General features: G+C 48.9%; 1 protein-coding gene across 1 annotated transcript; it reads right to left on the reverse strand.

Annotated features, from left to right (window-relative positions):
• Nucleotides 1-201: 201 nt before the first annotated feature.
• PRRT1B (proline rich transmembrane protein 1B) lies at nt 202-26,283 on the reverse strand. Its single transcript, XM_049114977.1, has 4 exons — nt 26,205-26,283; nt 7,991-8,457; nt 7,154-7,297; nt 202-6,068 (listed from the first exon to the last, which is right to left on the reverse strand). Exons 1-4 carry the CDS (start codon nt 26,212-26,214, stop codon nt 5,919-5,921), a joined length of 771 nt encoding a protein of 256 aa, XP_048970934.1. The 5' UTR covers nt 26,215-26,283; the 3' UTR covers nt 202-5,918.
• Between the last annotated feature and the right edge of the window lie 913 nt (nt 26,284-27,196).

The following is a 27,196-nucleotide window of genomic DNA, read 5'->3' on the forward strand; positions in this document are numbered from 1 at the left end:
TTAAATGTACATGCCATTAACAAGATGTATTTATCTTAAATGTAAAGGTACGGAGAGATTGAAAGCAAAAATTGGAAAAAATACAGTCTACAAATACAGCCCCCGACAAAAGTTAGCATAGCTGCTATAAATAGCAGAAGTAGTAGACTTTAAGGCAAAAGGTATTACTAGTTATAAAGACACACTTGAGAATATATGAAGTACATTCAACCAAAAGATTTAATGTTTAAATCTATATGCATCTAATTACATAGTCTCAAAGTATCTAAAGCAAAAGCCAACAGAACATGATGAAACAGACAAATCCATGATCCTGCTGGGAGGTTACACATACGGTTCTGGGGGACATGTAAGAAATGACTATAATCTTACACAACGTTTCCTAAAAAAAGAAGAAAATGAGAAACATTTCCAAACTCTTGTGATGAGGCCAAGAAAACTCTAATACCAAAACCATAACAAGGATGAAATCACAGACCATTTCACTCATGAACACAGATGCTAAACTCCTAAACAAAACAACTAACTGAATCTAGTAATACATAAAAAAGGACAATACATCATGATCAAGATGGGTTTATTCCAGGAGTGAGAAGTCACTTTAATATTTGAAAATCAATGCTGACTCACCACAAAATAAATCATAATTTTCTCAGAGGATACATGAAAGTAATTTAGTAAAACTCAATATGCATGCACAATTTTTTTTAACTCTTAGCAAACTAGTAATAGAAGGGTAGTTCCTTAATCTGAAAAAGCCTATTTTTTTTTTAAAGACATACTGTTGAAAGCCTGCCCTCTGAGACTAGGAGAAAGGTAAGGCTGCCACTGTGGGCACCTCTTTCCAGGATTGTTCTTGGAGTCCAAGCTAGCGCAGGAAGCAAACACACACACACACACACACCTGGTAAAGGTTAAGAAGGAAGACAACTCATTACATGTAAATAATACTGTGTAAGTAGAAAATTCAACAGAACCTACCAATAAACTATCAGAATTAGTAAGTAAATATAGAAAGATTGCTAGATAAAAAGTCAGCAATCAAGAATCAATTGTATTACTATATACTAACAAGTAACAAAAAAAAAAAACAAGTAACAAAAGATGTTAAATGACATTTATAATAGCGTCAAATCAAATACCCAGGGATATGAACAAAATATGTACAATATTTCTACACAGAAAACTACAAAATCAAGGGGAAAAAAATTAAGACCTAAAAAAATAAGGAAATTCACCATTTTTGTTGGGAAACTGTAAAGATACCAATTGTTCCCAAATTAATCCATAGGTTTAAAGCAATCATAGTCAAAATCCCAATCTTTATTTTGGTGAAAACTGACGAGTTAATTCCAAAATTCACTATAAATACAAATGATTTTAAATGGCCAACCCCTTTTAAAGATAGCGGAAAGGCTTGACCTTCCCAATACCAAGACTTACTGTCACGCCACGGTAATGAAGTGTGACACTGAAACAAAAATAGACAAATGGACCTCTGGAGTCTAGTCCAGGTAGGTGAGAGATCCAGGTGTGAAAATACACCACCAGTAAAACTTCTAGATCTAGAAGACAATATAAGAGAGTATCTTCATAACCTCGGAATAGGGGAATTTTTCTTAAGCCACAAAAAAGCATTATCCATAAAGGAAAAGATAAATTTGTGTATATTACAACTGAGCACTTCTTTTTATCAGATGACCCCACAGAGAGTGAAAAGGGAGACTACAGGACCCATTGCCAGAGTCCATAAAGAACTCCTCTAGCTTGATATGAAGGCAGGCCAGCATAAAAATGGGCACAAGTCTTGCACAGGCGCAACATAAAAAGATGTCATCTTGCACATGATAAAAATCATTCGTCATCAGAGAGACGCAAAGTAAAGCCACAGTGAAACACCATTACAGTCTCACTCCCAGCAGTGCTTAAACTAAAAACACTGACAAATCCGGGGGTTGAGGACATGGAGCATCTACTGCCTTCCTCCACTGCTGGGGGGAATGCAGAAGGATACAGCCCCTTGAGGGTGCAGGTTGGCAGCATCCCCTTGCACTTTTTAACAGATCCCCAGGGGCCTCAGGAAAGCCTTTCTTTATCAGGCTCAGGTCAGACACCTCAAGGCCGTGCTAGAGCAGCTAAGAAAATATACGTATTTTAACATCTCTGAAGTTGTGATGCACCTGGATCCGTTTTCCCTCGGTTCACTCAACATTTCAGACTTGACCAGTGCCCTCTCTTTCGTGGCACTTTGGCTTAGTTGGTAACTACGCTGTCTGCTATATGCCTCCCACGCTGGACTGGAAGCTTCAGGAAAACAGACTGTCGTCCTTCCCTGCTGCAACCCCTAAAACTGGAATTGCCAGGTCAAAAGGCACGCACATTTTTCAGTTACTTTTAATTACACGACTCACGAACACATCTCTATTCTAAAGTGCAGCAATATATTGCACAAACCCTCCCCGTCCCGCTCCCTCCTTGAGGGCAGCCACTGTCAGCAGTTTAGAATATATCCTTCTAGACTGTTCTTTGCATGTACATGCATGTGAATACATGGTACGCGTATTATTCAGAGAGGCCAACTGTCTACTTGCCACAAATACTGTGGCAGCGCACGCACCAGCAATAAATGAGAGGGTCTGTGTTGCGTCCCTTGCCAAATCTGGATGTATTCTATCAGTTTTTCTCCAATCTGGCAATAGAAGCCACCGGATGGTTCAGATCTATATTCCCCGGATATACTGTCTTTTGGGGTGGTTTTCCAGATACAAGTATCCTCCTCTCCATCCCGCCCCAGCACCCTGAGTTACAGACCTCCCCCTACTCCTTCCTCTGTCACCAGTGGAGGGCTATTTTACAGTGAGCTCTTTAACCCATCCGGAATTTATTTTTACATGCAATTATAAAGAGAATTCTTTTTTCCAACCAGATAACCAACTCTGCGTATTATGATCCTTCCTTGATTCTCCCAACTTAAATGCCATTTTGATCAGATATTAACTTCCTATGCACACTCAGAATGTTTTCTGAACTTTCTATTACTTTTCACTGATCTGTCTTTGGGGCAGAGCCTTGATTATTGTAGCTTTATGGTAAGTTTTAGCACCAGGGACCAAAATTCCCCCTCATTAAACTTAAAAAATTTTTATTAGCAATTTTTGCACATTTTCCTTCCACATTAATTTTTTTCCTTCCACATTAATTTTAAAAACGCTTTTTGCCATAGTTTAAAAAGTTCCTATAAGGAAACCATGTTCCTTGTGGGAACTTAATTAAATCTCTATGTAAGAAGGCTGAATATCTTTACATTACACATATTCCTATCCAGATATTTAGTCCAGTTGTTCGTTTTAGTCTTTTGGTATTTTTAAAAATCATTCTTCATTTGGTTCTCCATCTTTCTTGTTCAATTTATTCCTAGATTTTGCTGTTTTTATCACTATTGTGTGTGGAATTTTCTATTTTTTTCTACTTTTAGCTGATTATTGCTGTTGGCTATTTGTAGATTTTATATCCGACCATTTTACTAAGTTCTCTTATTCTGATTTATTCTAATTTTTTTTCATTGACTCTTAGATATGAATCTTAGCTAGAGAATCATTGTTTCTTCTAGTTTTTATACTACAAATTTCACTTTGCTATTTTTTACATTAGCTAGAAGCTCACTGGGGGGATCCACCAGCTTTATCCTGGTTATAATGACTTTTAATGGTTTTAATAATTTTCCACTTAACGTGGCATTTGCTCTCAGTGCCTCTTTCAGCTTCAGTATCGCTGAGAGCTCATTAGAAATGCAGAATCTAAAAAAAAAAAAAATGCAGACTCTGAGGTCCTACTGACTGAACCAGAATCTGCATGTTAACAAGATCTGCCTGGTATTTCCCACATAAAGTTCAAGGAACACTGGTCTAGGTGATTTCTTTCTATCCCGATTTTGAGTTTAGTAAGAAAAGCTGTGGCTGCTGAATTCTACCAAACTTTTTGGCATCTATTGATCCCTAAAAATTGGATTCCTCCTTAGTGGCTGCCATGCATTCTAGTGTCTGATACCCTAATTCTGGGCCAGCCCTGCACCCTACAGCAGGAGGCCACCTTTCAACCCCCCAAGCATTGTCCTCACCACTTACTTCCCCATCCATGTCTCGGGCTCCCCAAAGCATCTCCAGGTTGAGACGGGTATTCTCCGCTTGAGGTGCCAGGGCTGTGAGCAGCACACAGTGGGTGCTCAGAAGTCACTTGATTTAACTCGATCTGTCATCCTTGTACGGCTGAGCTGACAGGGGAGCCGGGGGCGGACTTCCTCCTCTCCATGCAGATGGCTTTTTATCTTGTTGAGTCACAGACCTCTTTGAGAACCTGGACACCTTCCCAGGAAAACAGCCATTAATGGCTTTCCCTCCCTGCTGGTTGGGAAGCTCCTGGCTGTCCTTAAGCCCATGGTAAGACCCTTGCTCCCTGCTCTCCCAAAACCTTTGGCTGTGGGACATCCTACAGAAATCCCCACCAGCAGTACCCAGCTGGTACTGGGTATTCTGAGGCTTCACCACAAGCCAGGCGTTGTGCTGAACACCCACGGGGGCTCCACTGAGTCTACCCACAACTCAAGAGGGCAGATGGTACTACCAACCCATTTTACAGATTGGGAAAACCAATTTCCTCAAGAAACCAGAAACTCCTTGATGGCAAGGTCTGATGTTTTGTGGCTGGGGCCTGGACCAGCTAGAATGTCACTGCTGATTATGAGGCCTGGCTGGGAAGCTGCAGGGGCCTCCACGCCCTGTCCCCTAAGCCCCTTGCACCTCTGCAGACAGTTCTGAATCTGGTTAAAATGGACCACAGCTGACTGGACCAGGGTGCCAGGTGGGACTCGGGGACATTCACACGTAGCTCTATAGGCCATCCAGCAGTCTCTAGGGTGACCCAAGTGCTCTCTAGTCTGGGTGGCCCTCACCACACAGGACCAAGCTGACCCTCCTTTGGTGGGCAATAAAGTTAGGGACAGAAGGAGCAAGCAGATGACAGGGAGGAGGAGGGGGGCAGAGCTGAAAGGCTACCGACAGAAGGAGGAAGTAGAGGGCAGGGAGGAGGGGAGAGAAACTTCTGGTAAAACAGCCCCATGAGAAGTGGGTCACATCTCAGAGGGGCCACACAACATGAGCAGCAAACAGACCCTGGCCAGACCTGCCTTCATGCAAACAGCATCTCGGGGGGGGGCAGCCTCAGGAGCCCCCAGAGCCCAGCTGGGGACCGATGTGCCACTCGCACTGAAAGTGAACCAGAAGTAGCGACATGAAGCCCTGCCCAAGGGGTTGCTTTTTGTTTATTGACCAGACACAGTGGCCTTGGTTTCTGGACATAGAGTCAGCATGAGAGCGCCTGTCTCCTGGGATGGGGCAGGGGTCCAGAATGATCGGCCAGGAGCTACCAAGGAGAGAAGACACCACTCAACTCCTCCACAGGGAAGAAGAAACACCAGCAGCTTTGCCCTACAATCACCAGGCAGGTAGAGGAGACTGGAGTTTGCAAGGTCCTTCCAGATGGCTCCAAGGACAAAGGGAGCTCTGGTCCCTTTGATGGTCTCCCGGGTGTAAGGTAAAGGCAAGGGCTACGGAGCCCAGCCAGCACAGTCCCAGAAAGAGTTTAGGGGGATGCACAGAGGCCCAGGAGCTCTGGTGTGCCCCCATCCCACAATGAGCCTGGGCTCTGGGGCCAGTTCAGGTGAGGACGCTGCCTGAGGCCACCTGTAGCGGCGGAGGCCTAGCTATGGGTGTGTCAAGGGTGACAAATCCCACCTTCTTCTGGCCCTGGGTTCCCTCTGTAGGCAACAGATAGCCACCAGCAGGGATCAAAGTCCACAGAAACAGTCTGTCCAGGTTGGGTGTCCTTGTGCGTCCTGGCATCCCCAAAGGAGCCAGCAGCTCTCAGGGGAGGTAGAGTGCCACCACCACATAGATGACCCAGCTGGTGGACACAAAGACCCCGAAGAGCAGACTGAAGAGCACGAGTGAGCGGGCCTTCCGGGAAGCCTCCTCAGCCTGGGCCAGGTCCCCCCGGCTCAGGGCAGCACGGGTCTGCAACGAGACGGAGGCAGGGAGTGGACATGGAGCTCCCCCAACTCCCACACACCACCAACAGCGCTGGGGCCCGGTGCACAGCCTGGAATGCTGGCACCCTGAGATGCTCAGGACCTGCCCGGGGCCACCATGTATGAAGGAGGCCACGACTGCCAGCTCTGGGGCACCTGCCTTGGGCCTGGCACAGAACCATGCCCTTGGCCTCACCTACAGCCCTCACAACAATCCTGAGACTGGGGTCCCTGTTGCCCCCACTTTGTAGATGAGGAAACAAAGGCCCAGTTAAGGGCCCCACCCAGGGCCCCACAGCTAGGGGTGGAGCCAGAACTCAGAGGCAGGCAGGCAGTGGCCTCCAGACTCCCACCTCTGTCTGAGCAGTCGTGAGAGCTGCCTTCTCCACAGCATCCCAGCTTTATGATGGAGGAGCCTGACCAGTGCAGGGAAGTCAGGGCCACAGCCAGGTCTGCTTTGGGCGGAAGCCCCCAGGGGCCTGCCTACTCTGTTTATTGGGATGTCTTCACAGTGGCATCACTTGGTCCCTAGGGACCAACCCCATGCCTGGGAATGGTCAGGAATATCAGGAGGAAGGAAGGAAGCTATGCAGGGGATGGATGGATGGATGGATGGATGGATGGATGGACGGATGGACAGATAGGGGTGGATAGACAAGGAAAGATGGATGGGTGAGTTATTAGATAATAGAGGGGTGGGTGGAAGAGTGGATGGACAGATGGAGGGATGAAAGGAGGCTCGGGAGGTAGTCAGCGGATGGACGGTGGGTAGACAGGTGAGCAGCTAGATGGCTAGAAGGAATGCGTGCACAGACAGTCTCTACCCCATTAAACACAAGCCGCCACTGAGGCAGGCGGTTCCTTGGGCCTTATCAATCATTCACACCTTTGTTGTAAATTGGTTTAGCCAAATGTTCCGGAGTAGATCTCCAGTGGTACGGAGCAGACAGGAGAGGGGAGGAGTGGCCATCCAAGAGGCTCCACGGACAACTGAGCACTGATGCCCCAGTTCCTGGCACCCTCCTGAGATCCCCAGGGGCTGGGACAGGGCCTCTGTGGCCCCCCACCTACCTCGTGAGAGTAGACGATCGCGATGAGCCCCGTGAGCAGGCAGCAGAAGAGGGTCACCAGCACGGACTCCATCATGTAGTCCTTGGGCAGGGGCCTGTGCTCCACCGCGGTGGGGGCTGGCATGCCAGCCACGGGGCTGTTGTACTGCGGGGACAGAGGTCACCACACTGCGGTGAGGACGCAGCCAACCAGGGCCATGGAAGGGTCCCTCTGTCCACTCCCCCACACCTGGCTCCCACCCAGTGAGGCTGTGGGTCACTGAGCGGTCAGGTCGGGGCCCCCCTTCAGCCCTCTTGCTGTGCCCCCCACCTGTCACCAGCCCCTAGGGGTCTTCTCACTTCTGGCCTCTACAAACTGCTCATCTCCATATCTCCCTGCCCTGACTGGGCTCCCATGGGGTGAGGGGGCCTCTAAGCTCTTCCCCACAAGCACCCAGGGGCCTTTCAGTGTTTCTAAAAATCTAATCAAGTCATCTCCCACCCAAAGGCCCTGAGGCCCTCACCATGGGCCTCCACCCTCCTATCCCGCCCTCCTAAGCTGACCCCCACTACCCCCAGGCCTGTGCCCAGAGCGCCCCTCCTCCTCTTCACCTGAAGGCTCCTCCTCATCCCTCAGAACTCAGCTCAAATGCCCCCACCTCTGGGAAGCCTTCCAGGCTTGCCCTCTCCCCAGACTGTGGAATCCTTTCCCTCTCCTCATCTGGGCCCCGCAGCCCAGCTTGTGGTCACCTTTCATCATGTGTGCCAAGCTCTCCCCGGGGCAGGGCGGCAGTGGCGAGGGGGGGCAGCGAGGGGGGCCGCGTGGGAAGTGGGCGTGGCGCAGGGGGGCCCCACTCACCACCGGGAAGGGTGTGAAGAGCGGCGGCGCGGCAGGTGCTGGGTACAGGGGCGCGGCGGGCGGCGGCGGGTACAGGGCCTGGGCCGAGGGCCCGGGCTGGAAGAGGACGGGCCCCTGCGGGAAGGGCGGGTAGAGCAGGTGCACGGCCTTGGGGTCGGGCGGCGCGTAGGGCGGGGGCTCGCCCACGAAGCCGATGTTGGGCACCCCGCCAGCTGCCGCCTTGGGCCCCTGCGGGGCCTCGCCCGTAGCCTGGGTCTGGGGAGCCGACGAGGAGGCCTCGGCCTGGGCATCTGCCGGCGGGTCCTCGGGGGCCGGGGAGCTGCCCCCATCCGCGGCCGCTTCCTCGCTGGGTCCTCGGTCCTCATCCAGGAGCTGCGGGCGCCGCGGGAGCTGCGGGAGCTGCGGGAGCGCAGGGCTCCGGGGGTCCTCGGGGGATGCGGGGCCGCCGCCTCCTTTTGCGTCTGCTCCTGGGAAGACAGGCCAGGTGCCGTGAGCCCCAAGCACCACGGACCCAGTGGGACCCCTCCCCGCCCCCAAATCACAGCCCCTCCAGGGAGAAAGTCCCAACACCGCTGCCAGCCCCCACTCTTCCCAGGGGGAGGCTGCACTCAGGTCTCTCCCCACGGGGTGTTGGAAGAATCTACCCAAAGTATAGGGGTAGGAGGGGAAAACAGGTGCCGAGGGGAAGGTGCTTGCTGGCAGTCATGCAGCCAAAGCATCCCCGGGCTGGGACGGAACACAGGCCTGACCTTGGGCCCAAGGCTGCCACTGGGGAGCAGTCCTGCCCCCCCACCCCCCCGCCCTGTCGCTGGTAGACTGGACAGGGAAGGGTGTGTCCAGGGCAGCCCCTGAGAGCCGATCTGAGGAGATGATCTGAGCCAAACAGACTCCTGGCTTGGGAGGCAGGGAAGATGGGGTGCTCCAGAGTAGCCGGACCCTGGCTAACGGACTGACCTCAAAGAACCAGGAGGTCACCAAGGGCCAAATGCCAGCTGAGGCACAGAGGGGACAGAAGCCCGAATGGGGGTGGGGAAGAGGCAGAGAGCAGAGCAGTAGGTGGGGAAAAGCCCACTAGCAGTGGAAACTGAGAGCTCAGAGGCCCTCGATTGCCTGGCTGCCCATCAGCACCCCTGGGATAAACTCCTGTGGAAACCATAAAGGGAAAGCTCACTAAGGTGGCAGCAGGATGCCAGATGGGAGAACTGCTCACCCCCCCACGTCAATTCCAGGAAGAACTGTTAGTTACAGACCCCAGCAGGCGCACCTGCAACAGAAGAGGAAGAGGACTACAGACCCAGCAGTGAGGGTGGATGTTGCATCTCCTACGAGGAATCCGCCCTGAGCTCCTGCTTTTCTCCAGTGGCCTTCAGGTTCAGGACAGCCCTTCCCAACATCTCTTCCTTCTCCACAAAATAACACTCCTCTCCTTCCTTTGTTGGATTTGCCTGGGGTTTGCCATAGCTTGCATTTCCCAAATTGCAATTGTCTGCTATTCCCGAACAAACCCACATGTGCTGGCAAAATAACGGACTTCTATTTTTTAGGGTGTCTCTCCAGAGGTACCCAAACAGGTTCTTCAAGTCTTGAAGGGACCCTGCACCTCCCGAGAGCACCCTGGCCAGCTGAGTACCCTTAAGTATCAGGAAGGGCCTGTAAGAGAAACCCTGGTAGGTATACAAGGCCCCACAGTAGGGTGGGTGGCCCAGGGCCTGGCTTTAGAGGTTTATTTCCCAAATGTCCTTAAAGGTCACAGGAGGCAGAGAGAGAAGCAGAACAGCTGGAGCAGCAACAGTTCAGGAGAGGTGGTAGGAGCCCTGCTGACATAGCCCACCGGTCCCAGGAGGCCTTGGAGGGACTGAGTTAGAGGCCAGGGATCCTCAGAGAAGGGATCCCCAACAGCAAGGAGTGCTGAACTCCTGAGAACTCCCCACCCACCCACTCCCAGCAGCCAGGGTGTCACTCACAGGCCTGCAGTGGGGTTCATGCCTCCATACCCTCACCCATGGCCACCTGCTATCTCCGTACTCCCTGAATCTGGACGGGACACGTGACATGCTTTGGCCAACAGAATGCCAATAAACATCTCCCAGGGGTGCCTGGGTGGCTCAGTCAGTTCAGTGTCTGACTCTTGATTTCGGCTCAGGTCATGATCTCAGGGGTCCCCCAGCTCATTAGCCCTGCCACCTGTCCACTTGGTGCAGCCCCCCCTCTTCCTCAGTCCCTCCTGAGCTTCCAGCGTAAGGGGGCCAGTTTTGGATCATGCCAGAGCGGCTCCCAAGGAGCAAACAAACCAGCACCTAGAAAGGAAGGAGCTGCAGAGGGGATCCCCTACTTGTGTGTGTGAATCGGGGTGACCAATATATCTGTTTTCCCAGGGCTCACATTTGCTACTAAAACTCTCATATCCTGGGAAAACCCTTAGTCTCAGATAAACCAGGGTGATTAGTCACCCCAGACTGTATCCACGCAGATCTTGAACTCTCCCCCTCCAAGCTGCATGTGTAGGCGACAGACCTAGACCAGCATAAAGGACAACCAAACCGGACCACCAAACCAGCCAGGAAGCAACTAACCAAAGGCAATAAGTACACACCTATCAATAATTAACCTAAATGTCAACGGGGGAGGGGGGGGGGGCACTGGCGGGCTCAGGTGGTTAAGCCTCTGCCTTAGTCTTGGGTCACGGTCCTGGGGTTGAGCCTCATGTTGGGCTTCACACTCAGTGAGGAACCTACTTCTCCCTCTCCCTCTGCCCTCTACCTCAATGCTCATGTGCTCTCACTCTCTCATTTCCTCTCGAATGAATAAAAAAATAAAATCTTAAAAAAATAATTAACTTAAATGTCAATGGCATAAATTCTCCAGTCAAAATACACTGAGAACCTGAAAGGGGAAAAAAAAGACCCATTTATATACTGCCTACAAGAGACTTGCTTAAGATGGACACACACAGGCTGAAACTGGGATGGAAAAAGGTATTCCGTGCAAATGCAGACCCCCAAAAAGCTGGTGTAGCTGTATTTATATAAAAGTAAACTTTAAAACAAAAACTGTGGGGCTCCAGGGAGGCTCCATCAGTTAAGTGCCTGACTCTTGGTTGCGGTTCAGGTCATGATCTCGGGGTCCTGGGATTGAGCCTCACATTAGGCTCCATGCTAGGCATGGAGTCTACTTGAGATTCTCATTCTCTCTCTGTCTCTCTCTCTCTCTCTCTCTCCCCTGCCCCCCCTCGCTTTTCCCCAATAAACACACACTCTCTCACACTCTCTAAAAATAATTAATCAACATAAAGACTACAATAAGAGACAAAGAAGGGTATTACATAATGATACAGAGATCTGACCCAAGGATATAGCAATTATGCTCCCAACACAGGAGCACCTAAATATACAAGCAAATATCAAAAGACCAAAAGGATGAAGCAGACAGCAATATCACAACAGTTATGGAACTTCAGTACTCACATACACCAGTGGATAGATCATCCAGAGAGAAAATTAATATGGAAACATGAGCCTTCAACACGTCAGGCCAGATGGACTTAGATCTACACAGAACATTCCACCCAAACCCAGCAGAATACATACTACTCCCAAGTGCACAAGGCACATTCACCAGTATAGAACATATGTTAGGCCACAAACAAGTCTCAATAAATCCAAGACTGAAATCTTACCAAAGATCTTCTCGAACCACGGTGGTACAAAAATAGAAACTGCAACTGCAAGGAAAAAACTGGAAAATTCACAAAAACGTGGACAATCAACAACCTGCTGCTGAACAACCAGTGAATCAAAGATGAAATCAAAAGGCAAATTTAAAAATACCTCATGACAAGTGAATATGGAAATACAACGTCCCAAACTTCAGGGATGCAGCAAAAGCAGTTCTAGGAGAGAATTTTGAGGTAATAAATGCCTCAATAATTAAAAAAAAAAAAAAAGAAAGAAAAAAAAAAAACAAGAAAAATCTCTAATTAACCACCTGACTTTACACTTTAGGAAATTAGGAGAAAAGATGAAGAAATGAAGTCCAAAGTTAGGAGAAGGAAGGATATAACAAAGATGAGAGCAGAAATAAGTAGACTAGGGACTAAAAAAACAAAAGATCAATGAAACTAAGAGCTAGTTCTTTGAAAAGATAAAACTGACAAACGTACAGCTAGACTCACAAAAGGAAAAAGAACTCAAAATCAAAAACAAAAGACATTACAAAGATACCACAGAAACACAAAGGATTGTAAAGAGACCATGAACGCCAACAATTTGACAACCTAGAAGAGCTCAATCAATTCCTAAAAACATACAACCTACCAAGACAATCATGAGATCTAGAAAGTGAACAGACCAAGTACTAGTAAGGAGATGGAGTCAGTTCACCAAACGCCTTCCAACAAACAAAAGTCCAGAACCAGACGGCTCCACTGGTGAGTCCTACCAGTCAGAGAACTAACAGTCCTCCTCAAATGCTTCCCAAAATAGAAGCGGAGGGAACACTTCCACACTCATTTTACAAGGCCAGCATTACCCAGATACCAAAACCAGGTGAGGATGCCACAAGAAAAAAATCCCAGGCCAGTCAGTGGCCCTGATTCACACAGATGCAAACATCCTCAATAAAATGGCAGCAAACCAAATTCAACAGTACATTTTTTTTTTAATTTTTTTTTCTTTTTTTTTTAAATTTATTTATTCATGATAGTCACACGGAGAGAGAGACAGAGGCAGAGACACAGGCAGAGGGAGAAGCAGGCTCCAAGCACCGGGAGCCCGACGTGGGATTCGATCCCGGGTCTCCAGGATCGCGCCCTGGGCCAAAGGCAGGCGCCAAACCGCTGCGCCACCCAGGGATCCCCAACAGTACATTAAAAGGATCACACACCAGGACCTGAGTGGAATGGGATTCCAGGGATGGTTCAAACTTACACACAGAAAACCCAATATGATACACTCACTACATTAACAAAATGAAGGGGGAAAAAATCATAGGATCATCTCAATAGGTGCAGAAAAAGTATTGACAAAAGTCAATATCCATTTAGGATAAAAACCCAACCAACAAAATGGGTATAGAGGAAACACACTTCAACATAAGGAGGGCCACGATAGATGCCAAGCCCACAGCTAGCATCATACTCACTTCTGAAAAGCTGGAAGCTTTTCCTCCAAGAACAAGAACAAATTGAGGATGCCCACTCCCGTCACTTTAATTCAACATAATTCTGGAAGTCCTAGCCACAGCAGTCAGGCAACAACAACAAAAATAGAAGGCATCCACATTGAAAAGGAAAAAAATAAAGGGTCATTATTTGCAGATGACATGATATAATAACTAGAAAACCCTAAAAGTTCTGCCAAAAAAACTTAGAACTAATGAATGAATTGACTGAAGTTGCAGGATACAAAATCAATACACAAAAATCCATTGCATTTCTGTCCACTGATAATGAATTATCAGAGTCACTAAGAAAATAACACATTTAGGGGCACCTGGCTGGCTCAGTTGTTGGAGAATGTGACTCTTGATCTCGGGGTTCTAGGTTCAAGCCCCACTTTGGGTGTAGAGATTACTTATAAATAAAATCTTAAAAAAAGAAAAAAGAAAAAAGAAAGGGACACTTGGGTGGCTCAGTGGTTGAGTGTCTGCCTTTGACTCAGAGCATGATCCTGGAGTCCTAGGATCGAGTCCCGCATTGGGCTCCCTGCATGGAGCCTGCTTCTCCCTCTGCCTGTGCCTCTGCCTTTCTCTCTGTGTCTCTCATGAATAAATAAATAAAATCTTTAAAAATAAATAAATAAAAATTGAAAGCAAGCAAGCAACTCATTTGCAATTGCATCAAAAAGAATAAAATACCAGGAGTACGTGGGTGGCTCAGACAGTTAAGAGTCTACCTTCGGCTCAGGTAGTGATCCCAGGGTCCTAGGGTGAAGCCCCACATCAGGCTCCCTGCTCAACTAGGGGTCTGCTTCTCCCTCTACCCTTCCCCCCTGCTTGGATCTCTCTCTTTCTCTCGGTCAAATGAATAAATAAAAATTTTTTAAAAGGACTAAAATAACTCCCCTTGAAAAGAATAAAATATCTAGGAATAAATGTATCCTTTTTTAAAAATAAACTCTACCCTCAACGTGGGGCTCAAAGTCGCGATCCCAAGATCAAGAGTTGCATGCTCCACTAACTGATCCAGCGTGGTGCCCCAAGGAATAAATTTTTTTAAGGGGGCAGGGACAGAGGGAGAAGGAACAAGAGAATCTTAAGCAGACTCCAGGTCCAGCTTGGGGCTTGATTTCACAACCCTGAGATCATGAACCTGAGCAAACTCAAGAGTCTCACACTTAACCGACTGAGCCCCCAGGCAGTCCCCCTCCCAGGAATAAATTTAACCATGAAGGTAATAGACCTGTACACCAAAAATAAAATGACATTAGTGAAAGAAAATGAAGACAAATTAATAGAAAGACATCCCCATGCTCATGGATTGGAAGAATTAATACTGTTGAAATGTTCATACCACCCAAAGCAATGTACAGATTCAGTGCAATCCTTATCAAAACCCCAATGGCATTTTCTAGAGAAATGATGCTAAAATCTGTACAGAACCACAAAAGACCCTGAATAGCCAAAGCAATCTCAAGAGAAAGCAAAGCTCGCGGCATCACACGCCCTGATTTCATACTATATGGCAGAGATTTTAATCTAAAAAAAAGACACACAGGAAATAACAGGTGTTGGCGAGGATGCGGAAAAAGGGGAATGCTCTTCCGATGCTAGTGGGGATGCACACTGGTGCAGCCACTCTGGAAAACAGTATGGAGGTTCCTCAGAAAGTTAAAAGTAGAGCTACCCTATGATCTAGCAATTGCACCATTAGGTATTTACCCAAAGGATACAAAACTACAGATGTGAAGGGGGACCTGCACCCCCAATGTTTAGAGCAGCAATGTCCACAACAGCCAAACTATGAAAAGAGCCCCGATGTCCATGACTGATGAATGGATAAAGAAGAGGTGGTTTAGGGGCACCTGGATGACTCAGTCGTTAAGAGTCTGCCTTCGGCTCAGGTCATGCCAGGGATCTGGGATGGAGACTCTCACTGGGCTCCCTGTTCAGCTGGGGATCTGCTTCTCCTTCTCGCTTTGCTCATCCTCTCTCTTGGTCTCTCTCTCTTCCAAATAAATAAAATCTTAAAAAAAAAAAGGAAGGGGCACCTGGGTGGCTCAATAGTTGAGCGTCTGCCTTCAGGCTTGGGTTGTGATCCCAGGGTCCTGGAATCGAGTCCCACATCGGGCTCTCAGGGAGCCTGCTTCTCTCGCTGCCTGTGTCTCTGTCTCTCTGTGTGTCTATCATAAATAAATGTATAAAATCTTAAAATTAAAAAAAATGTGGTCTATATATGTGATGGAATATTACTCAGCCATCAAAAACAAAATCTTGCCATTTGCAACAACATAGATGGAACTAGAAGGTATTATGCTAAGCAAAATAAGCCAGTCAGAGAAAGACAAATACCATATGATTTCACTCACGTGTGAATTTAGGAAACAAAACAGATGAATATATGAGAGGAAAAAAAAGAGAAACAAACTGTAAGAGACTCTTGACTAGAGGAGCCTGGATGGCTCAGTCAGTTAAGTGTTTGACTCTTGGCTTTGACTCAGGTGATGATCTCAGGGTTGTGAGCCCCACATCAGGCTTCGTGCTCAGTGTGGAGTTGGTTTGGGATTTCCTCCCTCTTTCTCTGCCCCTCCCCCTACTCACATGCTCTCTCACTCTCTCTCTCTCTCTCTCAAACAACTAAAAAAAAAAAAAAAAAAAAAAAAGAAACAAAAACAGACTGCTGGAGGGGAGGTGGACAGGGCAATGGGTTAAACTGGTGATGGGGATTAAGGAGGGGCCTTGTGATGAGCCCTGGGTGTTGTATGTAAGTGATGCATCACTGAATTCTACTCCTGAAACCAATATGACCCTATGTGTTAACTAACTAGAATTTAAATGTAATTTTGGAAAAAACAAAAACAAAAAAACCAGACACCTGGGTCAATGAAACAGAGAGCCTAGAAATAAAGCCATACATATATGGTCACTAAACTTATGGCAGAGAAGCCAAGAATGTACAACAGAGAAATGAGTCTCCTTAATAAACAGTGGGGAAAACCAAACAGCCACATGCAAAAGAATGAAACTGGACCACTTTCTTCCACCACACACAAAAATTAACTCAAAATGGATTAAAGACTTGAACGTAAGGCCTGAAACCATAACATTTCTAGAGAAAAACATAGGCAGAAAGCTCCCTGACATCAGTCTTGGCTATGATTTTTTTAGATTTAACACCAAAAGTGAAATGAAAGCAACAAAATAAGTGGGACCACATCAAACTAAAAGGCTTCAGCACAGCAAAAGAGACTGTGCACAAAATGAAAAGGCAACGTGCTGGATGGGAAAACAGTGCTTGCTTCGGCAGCACGTATACAGAATGGGAGAATGTATTTGCAAATCACGTGTCTGATGAGGGGTTAATATCCAAAATCTGCAAAGAATTCATCCAACTTAATAGCAAAAAGCAAAACAAAACAAAACCATACAATCCAACTAAAACATAGATAGGAGATCTGAATAGACATTTCTCCAAAGCAGACATCCAGAAGGCCAACAGGGGCATGGCAAGATGCTCAGCATCCCTCATCATCAGGGAGATGCAAATCAAGAGTGCAATAAGATGCCCCCCATACTGGTTAGGATGGCTAGCATGAAAAAGAAGAAATAACAAGTGTTGGTGGGGATGTGGAGAAAAAGGAACCCTTGTGCACTGAGGGTGAAAATGCAAACTGGGGCAGCCACTAGGAAACAGTAGAGCCTCCTGAAAGAATTAAAAATAGAACTACCAAGGGGCGCTGGGGTGGCTCAGTCGGTTGAACGTCCAACTCTAGGTTTCGGCTCAGGTCTCGATCTCCAGGTTGGGAGATCCAGCCCCGTGTCTGGCTCCGGACTCAGCGTGGAGCCTGTTTAAGACAGCTTCTCCCTCCCTCTTTGCCTCTCCCCTCGTGCTCTCACTCTCTCTCTCAAATAAATAAATCTTAAAAAAAAAAAAAACCACCATGTGATCCAGCATGCCACTTCTAGGTATTTATCCAAATAAATCGAAAACACTCATTCAAAAAGATATGTGTGCCCCCATATTCACCGCAGCATTATGTATAACAGCCAAGACACGGAGACAACCTAAGTGTCCACCAGCAGATGACCAGGTGGCGACACACACACACACACACACACACACACAATGGAACATTATTCAGCCATAAAAAGAATGAAATCTTGCCATTTTCAACAACATGAATGGACCTTAAGGGGTATATGCTAAGTGAAATAAGTAGTTAGAGAAAGACAAATATCAAGTGATCTCACTTCTATGTGGAGTCTAAAAAAAAAAAAAAAATGCCCATGATCACAGAGAACAGACTGGTTGCGGTTGCCTGGAGCAGAGGATGGGCACATGGGCGAAATGGAGAAAGAGTGTCAAAATTATGAATCTCCAGTTACGCGATAAAGTCATGGGGACGTGACGCGCAGCACGGTGACCGCTGTTAATACTGTGTCATGTATCTGAAATAGCCAGGAGACAGGATCTTAAAAGTTCCCCTAAGAAAAAACTTTTGTACTAGGTATGGTGATGGATGCTACGCCGAGGTCCCATGGTGGTTGGTAGGCAACATAGGGGAAAACCGAGTGCACGCACACTGCACGCCTGACACCAACACGATGGTACGTCAGTTATACATCAATACAACACGGAGGGGAGGGAAGGAAGGGAAGAAAAGATGGAAAAATAAAGAAAGAGGGGTGCCTGGGTGGCTCAGTCAGTTAGGAGCCCGACTTTTGGTTTCAGCTTAGGTCCTGATCTTAGGGTCGTGGGATCGAGTCCTGTGTTGGCTCCACGCTCAGAGGGGAGTCTGCTTGAAGATTCTCCCTCTCCCTCTGCCCCTCCCCCTGCTTGCACTCTCTCCCCCACCCAATAAATAAATAAATAAATAATATTTAACAAGAAAGAAAACAGGACCACAGTTGGAAGCATCACAACAGAACTGGTGATCTGAAGGCAACAGAGGATCGCCTGCTAGAACGCCACAAATCAACATACCCGGGAATTAGAACGAGGCTAAGAATCTACACAATCTAATACTCACGATGACTGGGATACGAGATGAGACAATTTGCTACACAAAGAACCAGGGCGATGTGCCCAGTCCTATGGGGAAAAAAATGGATCAGCAGAGGCCCCCCAAGAGGACCTACGTGCAGGAATCACCGGAAAGGTAGCCATCAGCACACACTCCAAGAGGTAAAGAGAAATGCACTTGAAATAGTTCTCAACAGAGGATTAGAAATGATTTTTTAAAAAAGGAACCAAATGGAAATTTTCAACTGAGGCATATAATGTCTGAAATTAAAAATTCATTGGTAGGCTTCAATTACAGAATGGAGGTGACGGGGGGGGGTGGCAGGGGGGAGACCAAATCTCTGAATGTGCAGAACAGAGAGAAGAAAAGGAAAGGTGGAAAAAGGAAAAACAAAACAAAACAAAACAAAACCTCAGTGACCTGTGTGGTAACACGAGAAGGTCTAAAAAGATAGGTCAGGGAAGTCCCAGGAGAGATCTGGGGGAAAAAAACTATATTTGAAGCACTAAAGGCGCCACACACCACAAAGTTGGTGAAAAACAAATCTACAGATTCATAAAACTTGGAAAATCCAAAGCAGGGACTCTGAAGGGGGAAACTATGCTTAAATTCTTAGAACCAATAATAGCAATGAAGTCTTGAAAACAGAGAAGAAAATAAGAGACCTCGATTTACGGGGCAACGATGATTTGGATTTCCATAACACTCAGTAGACAGCCGTCAGGAGACCAGAGGCCAGGATCTCACAGTGCCAACCCAGAAACAGAGACCTTAAGAAAACATGCTTGAGGAATTAAGGTATGTATTAGTCTTCTAGCATATTCTTTAAAAAAAAAAAAAAAAAAGATGTATGAGAGAGAGGCAGAGACACAGGCAGAGGGAGAAACAGGCTCCACGCAGGGAGCCTGACGCAGGACTCGATCCCAGGTCTCCAGGATCATGCCCCGGGCTGAAGGCGGCGCTAAACCGCTGAACCACCTGGGCTGCCCTCTTCTAGCATATTCTAACGAAGTAACCACACACACAGTAGCTTAAAACCACCCATTTACCTCACACCCATTATCATCACTATGAGTGGAAAAAAAAACCTAAGCAAAACAAAAAACCAGAGACAAGGATGAAGAGAAATTGGGACGTCATGCATCACTGGTCGGAAAGTCAAATGGTGCAGCCACTGTGGAAAACATACAGCAGTTCCTCAAAAAAAGTAAAAAAGATAATTTCTAGGTGATCCCATAATTCCACTTCTGGGTATATATATGTCCCCAAAGGATTGAAAGTAGGGGCTCCAAGAGGTATGTGACCTCCCGAGTTTGTAGAAGCAGCATCCACGACAGCTAGAAGGAGGAAGCAACCCAAGGGCTCTACTGATGGATGAGCCGAGAACAGCCGGGCTGTCGCCACATGACGGGATATGACTCAGCCTGAGAAAGGAAGGCGATCCTGACACGCTCTGTGATGTGGAGTACCTGTGAGGACATGATGCTGAGTGACATAAGGTGGTCGTGCAAAAAGACAAGTACTCTGTGAGTCCATCGACACGAGGTCCCTGGAGTCATCACACTCAGAGGCCCCAGGAGCTGGGGTGGGAGGCACAGGGAGTAATTGTTTAATGGGGACAGAGTTTCGGTTTGGGAAGATGAAAAGTGTTCTGCAGATGGATGTTGCTGATGGTTGCACTAGAAGGTAAATGCACTGGGGCGCCTGGGTGGCTCAGGCGGTGAAGTGTCTGACTTCGGCTCAGGTCATGATCCTGGGGTCCTGGGATCGAGCCCCACATCGGGCTCCCTGCTCAGTAGGGAGCTTGCTTCTCCTTTTATTATATGTATTTTAAAAAGATGAATGCATTGAACATAACTTTCCAAATGATACATTTTATGTATATTTTACCACAGTTTTTTATTTTTAAGATTTTCTTTCTTTATTTGACAGAGAGAGAGAGCACAAGCATGGGGAGGGGCAGAAAGGGGGAGAAGCAGACTCCTCGCTGAGGAGGGAGCCAATAAAAATCACAGACTGCAAAAGAAGGAGTAAAACTCTCCTTGTTTGCAGATGATCCACTTGTTACACGGAGAATCCAGGAAATCCACACCGATTCCTAAAGCGAATAAATGGATTTAATATGGTCAAAGGTCACAAGGTTAATAATATACAGAATCAATTATGTTCTAATGCACCAGTAGCAAATAACTGGAAAACAAAATTAAAACTAAAATCCAACTCACAGGGCAGCCTGGGTGGCTCAGCGGTTTAGTGCCTGCCTTCAGCCCACGGCGTGATCCTGGAGTCCCGGGATCGAGTCCCACATCAGGCTCCCTGCATGGAGCCTGCTTCTCCCTCTGCCTGTGTCTCTGTCTTTCTCTCTCTGTGTGTCTCTCATGAATAAATAAATAAAATCTTTAAAATAAAATAAAATAAAATAAAATAAAATAAAATAAAATAAAATAAAATAAAATAAAATAAAATAAAATAAAATAAAATCCAACTCACAGTAGCACCAACACAACTGTAAGATAACTGGGGATAAGTTGAACCAATGAATTCCAAAACATCTACATTGAAAATTATAAAGCACTGCTGAGAAATTTAAGTCTCAAACAGAAAGATATATACCATGTTCATCGTTTGGAACACTCAAACTGTTAGGATAACAATTTTTCCCACATTCATCTATAGATTCATCGCAATCATATTCAAAATTCTAGGGCAGCCCCGGTGGCGCAGCGGTTTGGCGCCGCCTGCAGCCAGGGGCGTGATCCTGGAGACCTGGGATCGAGTCCCACATCAGGCTCCCTGCATGGAGCCTGCTTCTCCCTCTGCCTGTGTCTCTGCCTCTCTCTCTAGCTGTGTCTCTATGAATAAATAAATTTAAAAAATTCTAGCAGGCTTTTTTAAAAAAAGATTTTATTTATTTTGGGGTGGGGGAGAAGAAGAGAGAATCCCAAGTGGACTCTGCACCAAGTGTGGAGCCTGACACAGAGCTCCATCCCACGACCCCGAGACCATGACCCAAGCTGAAACCCAGAGTCGCTGCTCAACCAACAGAGTCACCCATGCACCTCATATACAGCAGGCTTTTTTAAAATATAGAAAGTGACAAGATCATTATAAAATTGTTATGAAAATATAAAGCACCTAGAATCACCAAAACAATTTTCAAAAGGACAAAAAAATTAGAAGAATCTATCTGATTTCAAGACTTACTATAAATCCAGGGTAAACCAGACAGTTCATCACTAATGAAATGACGGACACATACATCGTGGAGCATTAAAACATCAGAGTGCAGAAACAGACACACACATATTTGCTCAGTTGAGTTTTGTGAGGTTTCCAAGGCAATTCAGTGAAGAAGGAAAGTCTTTTTAATAACTGGTATAGGGTGAACCGACTAGCTGCATGGAGAAAAGTGAATATTGACTTTTCCTCACAACATCCACAGAAGTTAACTCCAAAGGGATCATAAACCTGAATGTCATCCTCAAACTATAAAACTCCCAGGATAAACATGGAAGACCCGTGGGATCTTAGGATGGATAAAGATTTCTTATATATGACACCGAAAGCATGAATCATACAAGAAAAAAAATCTGTAAAATTTCAAAATCAAAAAAGACAAAAACACTTTGCCCCTTCAAAAGACATTTCTAGGGACCCTGGATGGCTCAGTGGTTGAGTGTCTGCCTTTGGCTCAGGGCGTGATCCTGGGGTCCTGGGATCGAGTCCTGTATCAGGCTTCCCTCAGGGAGCCTGCTTCTCCCTCTGCCTGTGTCTCTGCCTCTCTCTCCCTGCATCTCTATGAATGAATAAGTTAAAATCTTTAAAAAAAAAAAAAAAAGGATTTGTATCTGAAATGTGTCAAGAATTTATACAACACCAAAAAAAAAAAAATCCAAACCACAAATAATCTGATTATTTACATCTTCTGCCCATTTTCAGATGTTTCTCTGAAGACATATGGACGACCAACAGACACATGAACTGATGCTCATCATCACTGACCATCAGGGAAATCCAAATCAAATCCATGAGGTATCATCTCACACCAGTCAGAATGGCTAAAACCAACACAAGAAAAAGTGTTGGCAAAGACATGGAGAAAAAGACTCTCCGAGCGCTGTTGGTGGAAATGCAAACTGGTACAGCCGCCGTGGAAGATGGTGTGGTGGCTCCTCAAACAAGTACAAAGAGGGGCACCTGAGTGGCTCAGTTGGTTAAGCCTCTGACTCTTGATCTCAGCTCAGGTCTTGATCTTACGGTCATGAGTTCAAGTCCCCTGTTCAAGCTCCCCCTCCCAGCATGGAGCCTACTTAAATAAAATTTTAAAAAAATTTTTTAAAAAAAGGTAAAAACAGCACTACCTATGATCCGGGAATTCCGCTACTGGGTATTTACCAAAGAATACAAAAACACTAATTCAGAGGGGTACACACACCCCTATGTTTACCGCAGCATTATTTACAATAGCCAAACCATGGAAGCAGCCCAAGCGTCCATCAGTAGACAAATGGATAAAGAAAAGGGGGTAAAGAGAGAGAATGGAATGTTACTCAGCCATGAAAAGGATGAAATTTTGCCATTTGCAGTGACATGGATGGATCTAGAGAGTGTAATGCTAAGGGAAATAAGTCAGAGAAAGACAAATATCCTATGATTTCACTCAGATGTGGAATTTAAGCAACAAAAGAAATGAACAAAGAAGGGGAAAGAGAGAGAGAGAGAGGAGACAAACCAAAAGCCAAGCCGTACTGTTAACTCTAGAGAACAGATGGTTAGTGGGGGAAGGTGGGGGGTGAGACAGGTGATGGGGATTAGGACACGTACCTCGATGAGCACTAGTTATGGAATTGTTGAATCACTAAACTGTACGCCTGGCACTAGTACGACACTCCATTAACTACACTAGGATTTTTTTTAAGGCCGGCATTAAAAGAGAAAATCATCACTAAGGACATACAAAGCCCCAAGTCACGGAATGGGAGAAAATATTCATGACACATGGATCAAACAGAGGAGTTGTGTCAACGATGCCTAACACTCTCACGGCTCAGTAAGTCAAATGTCCCAACGAGAACATGGGTGGTTGATTTGCGAACACTTCACCAAAGAGGATACTGAAAGGATCGATAAGCACATCCAAAGATGCTTGACGTCATTAGTTACCAGCAACGCCATCAAAATTAGAAATGCCAACTCAGGGATCCCTGGGTGGCGCAGCGGTTTAGCGCCTGCCTTTGGCCCAGGGCGCGATCCTGGAGACCCGGGATCGAATCCCACTTCGGGCTCCCGGTGCATGGAGCCTGCTTCTCCCTCTGCCTATGTCTCTGCCTCTCTTTCTCTCTCTCTCTGTGTGACTATCATAAATAAATTAAAAAACTTAAAAAAAAAAACTTAAAAAAAAAAAAGAAATGCCAACTCAAACCAGGAGGCATCACTACACACCCATTAGAACAGCTGGAATTCTCCACTAACGGAGAACCTGACCCGCTGTGGTGCGTGTGTAAAACACCTGCCGCTCTCAGACACTGCGAGTGGGAAAGGAAAGCAGTGCAACCGCTTTGGGAAACACTTCAAATTTTCCTTTAAAAGTTAAGCACGGGGGCACCCCAGCTGGTTAAGCGTCTGCCTTCGGCTCAGGTCATGATCCCAGGGTCCCCAGATCGAGCCCCACATCGGGCTCCCTGCTTGGCAGGGAGTCTGCTTCACCCTCGGCCTCTCTCTCACTCCCTCAAGTAAATAAGTAAAACCTTTAAAAACAAATAAATAGGGATCCCCGGGTGGCTCAGCAGTTGAGTGTCTGCCTCCGGCCCAGGGCCTGATCTTGGAGACCCAGGATCGAGTCCCACATCGGGCTCCCTGCATGGAGCTTGCATCTCCCTCTGCCTGTGTCTCAGCCTTTCTCTCTCTCTCTCTCTCTCTCTCTCTCTCTCTCTCTCTCTGTCTCATGAATAAATAAATAAAATCTTTTAAAAACAAACAAATAAAAGCTAAGCATACACCTGCCATAGGATCCAGCTATTTCACTCCCGGGTATTTACCAAGAGAAATAGAAAATGTGACTCGGTGGAGAATTGTTCACAAATATCTGTAGCAGGTGGGGAAACCTGTGCACCTGTTGTGTGAAGCCGCTCAGTTTGGGCTGGTTCGTTACACAGCCAAGCAGACTGACACGGGGGCTGCTTTCCCAGCCGGGGCCCAGGTGTGGGGAGGGGTGGGAGTGAGCCTGGGGAGCGGGGAGGAGCAGGCACAGGGCAAAGGGAGAGGTGACAGTGGCTGGAGCAGAAGGCAGGGGTGTGCGCGCGGCCAGGCCCAGCAGGACTGACGGGCCACAGGGCCGCCAGCAGGTAGAGCACCGTCGGAGGGCCCGGCACCCACAGCCCCCTCATCTCCTCCGGGCTGGTTCCATCAGGAGCTGGAGCTCAGGGCCCAGGCCACCAGGGCCGCTTCATCTCCCTGTGCCTCAGTCTCCTCGTCCTTGCGGTGAGGATGCGCCTCAAAGTGCTCACCCCCACCAACTCCTGCTGCCTGAGGCTGGGAGGAGACCCCGGGAGGAGGAAGACCCCAGCCAGCCCCCCAGCCCTGTAGAGGCCTCCAGCTATGCTCCGGGGCCTTCCAGGGCCCCAACCTCACCACCCCCCAAGGGCTGGGGTTCTTGGATAAGCAAGTCTACGGGCAGAGACACCACTGGGGGGAGGGGGGAGTCGTGTCCGCTGTCTACAGGGGAGGCTTCCTCTAGCCCAGAGCCACTGGAGCCCCAAATCCCATTGTGTGTCTGTGGTGCCCGCAGATGCCCGGCCAGCCAGCGCTTCAACCCCACAGGCCTCTGGTGAGCGCCCCCTGCCCACCGGGGTCCGAGGCTCGAACAATTCTGTGCACAAGCCCCCCGAAGAGACGGCGATTTCAGCAGGCTCAGGCACCCGGGGGCTGCCGAGGAAGCTTTGCAAGCACCCGGCCAAGTGCTTGCATCGCCCTGAACCGCGGACGGGGGACACCGGGACATCAGGTGCCGCCGGCGCAGGCCGACAGTCCCTGCGCACGATCGCGCAGCGGGCGCCACGTCCGGCTGCGCCACCTGAGGCCCCTGACAAACCCCACAAGCCTCGGGTGCCTCATCTGTGAAATGGGAAGAGCAACGGTCACTTCAAAAATAATGACCGTGAACTCGCGGCCCTCTCTGTCCTAGCATCGTGGGTCGTGGTCAGGTGCGCCCAGCTGGCCACGGGCCCCTGCACAGGTGCGGGGAGGGAGGCGGGAGGCGGGCGCAGGTCCGGGGCGCCAGGTGCAGGTGCGCTGCGGAGGCCGGTCCCTGGCGGAGGCCGGTCCCAGGCGGAGGCCGGCCCGCCGCTGCCCCAGTTATCACAGCAGACGCCGCAGCTTCCCGGGCCCCGCCGGGGCGAATGCCTGGCCCGATGGCGCGGAGATAGCGCTGCTGAGTAAATAAATTTGCTGGCGGAGCTGCTGGGCCCGCGGCCTCGAGTTCTCGACACCCGAGCCTCCGCGGACATTCCAGCCGCGAGGCGGGGGAGGCGGGAGCAGGGGCGGGGACGGGGGGGGGGCCGGGCGCATCCCCCACCCGGGGCTCCGGGCCCCCGCCGCCGGCCTGGGGCCCCCGGGGCCAGGGCTCAGTCCTGCGCAGGGGGGACGGGGGAGCCGTTGGAGCCCCCGGAAGGAGCCTCTCCGCTCAGTCCCCGCACCCCGTCGCGCCGCGCCTCCCTCCCCGGGCCCCTCTCCGTCCCAGCCCGCCCCCCACTCCCCACCCCGGCCCGGCCAGGCCCCTGCCCTCACCCTCGCCCGCTTCGGCGTGGCCGGAGGGGCGGACAGTCCCCAGGGGAGGGACGGGGCGTGGGGGACCCGGGGGGAATGCGCCCCAACTGGCCTGCGCGGGGCACCTCGCCGCCCCTCCCCCGCCCCTCCCGCAGGGCGCGGCCGGCGTTGCCGGGACTCCCACAGCATCCTCCGGTGTGCCCGGTCCCGGAGCGGGGGTCCCCGGGAGGAGCCGCCGCCGGCCGTGGCGCGGGGACCCCGGGAGCGCTCACCTGCGTCCATGGCGCACGCCTCCCGCCGCCGTCGGGCCGGGCTCGCCTGGGGCCGCGGGCTCGGCTTTCCCGGACGCGGCTGCGCGGCGGGTTAATGATTGACCGCCCGGGGCCACCTGCGGCCGGCGCGCAGCGGGGAGGCGGGGAGGGGCCGGGGGACCCCGCGCGGGGGGGGCCGGGACCCAGGGCGCCCGGGGACCGCGGCTGCCCAGCCCGCCTGCCCGTTTCCCGCCGCCAGAAATGCCAGAGAGAAGGGTTTCGCGGGCCACGTCCTGAGTTTGAAACCGCGAGTGTGCGTGTCCGCGGCCGGCGGCCGCCACCGCCCGGGGTCCGTGGCGCACGAGGAAGGCTCCGCCCGCGGCCCACGCGCTTCGCGGCTTCCCGCTGAGCCTCCGGGAGGAAGGGCCCGCGGAGGTGGGTCGGGCAGGAAGCCTGGGGGGTGCCCGCCACGGGGGTGCATCCTTCGAAGGGGATTTAAAGACCGTGAAAGTGACTAGCAGTTGCCCTGCTTTTCATCACGACTGGCATTCCCAAGGCCATCAAATATATTCAAGATTTTTTTTTTTCAGGATTTTAATAAATTTGCGTTAGGGGCACCTGGGTGGCTCTGGTTGAGCGGCTGCCTTCAGCTCAGGTCGTGATCCCGGGGTCCTGGAATCGAGTCCGCATGGGGCTCCCTGCATGGAGCCTGCTTCTCCCTCTGCCTGTGTCTCTGCCTCTCTCTCTGTCTCATGAGTAAATAAACTAAATCTTAAAAAAAAAAAAAAAAAAAAAAGGTCTTCGTTTTTATTGTGCTAAAAGGTAATGGACAAGCTAAGGCAAAAAATTTAAAAAAAAAGTAGCAATGTGCCAAATGATTCTAGCACATTAAAAAAAAAAAAAACACTTTGTTTGACAGAGGGAGAGCACACAAGGGGAAGGGCAGAGGGAGGGGGAGAAGAAGGGGCCCTGCTGAGCAGGGAGCCCCGTGCGGGCTGATCCCAGGACCCTGA

This window comes from Canis lupus, chromosome 9 (assembly GCF_003254725.2).
Source record: "Canis lupus dingo isolate Sandy chromosome 9, ASM325472v2, whole genome shotgun sequence".
NCBI lineage: Eukaryota > Metazoa > Chordata > Mammalia > Carnivora > Canidae > Canis > Canis lupus.

Coding starts and splice junctions, on each gene's coding strand:
- PRRT1B (XM_049114977.1), bottom strand. Junction 7,298..7,990: donor TCTTCACACCCTTCCCGGTG/GTGAGTGGGGCC, acceptor CTGTCCCCGCAG/TACAACAGCCCCGTGGCTGG. Junction 6,069..7,153: donor CGATCGTCTACTCTCACGAG/GTAGGTGGGGGG, acceptor GTCTCGTTGCAG/ACCCGTGCTGCCCTGAGCCG.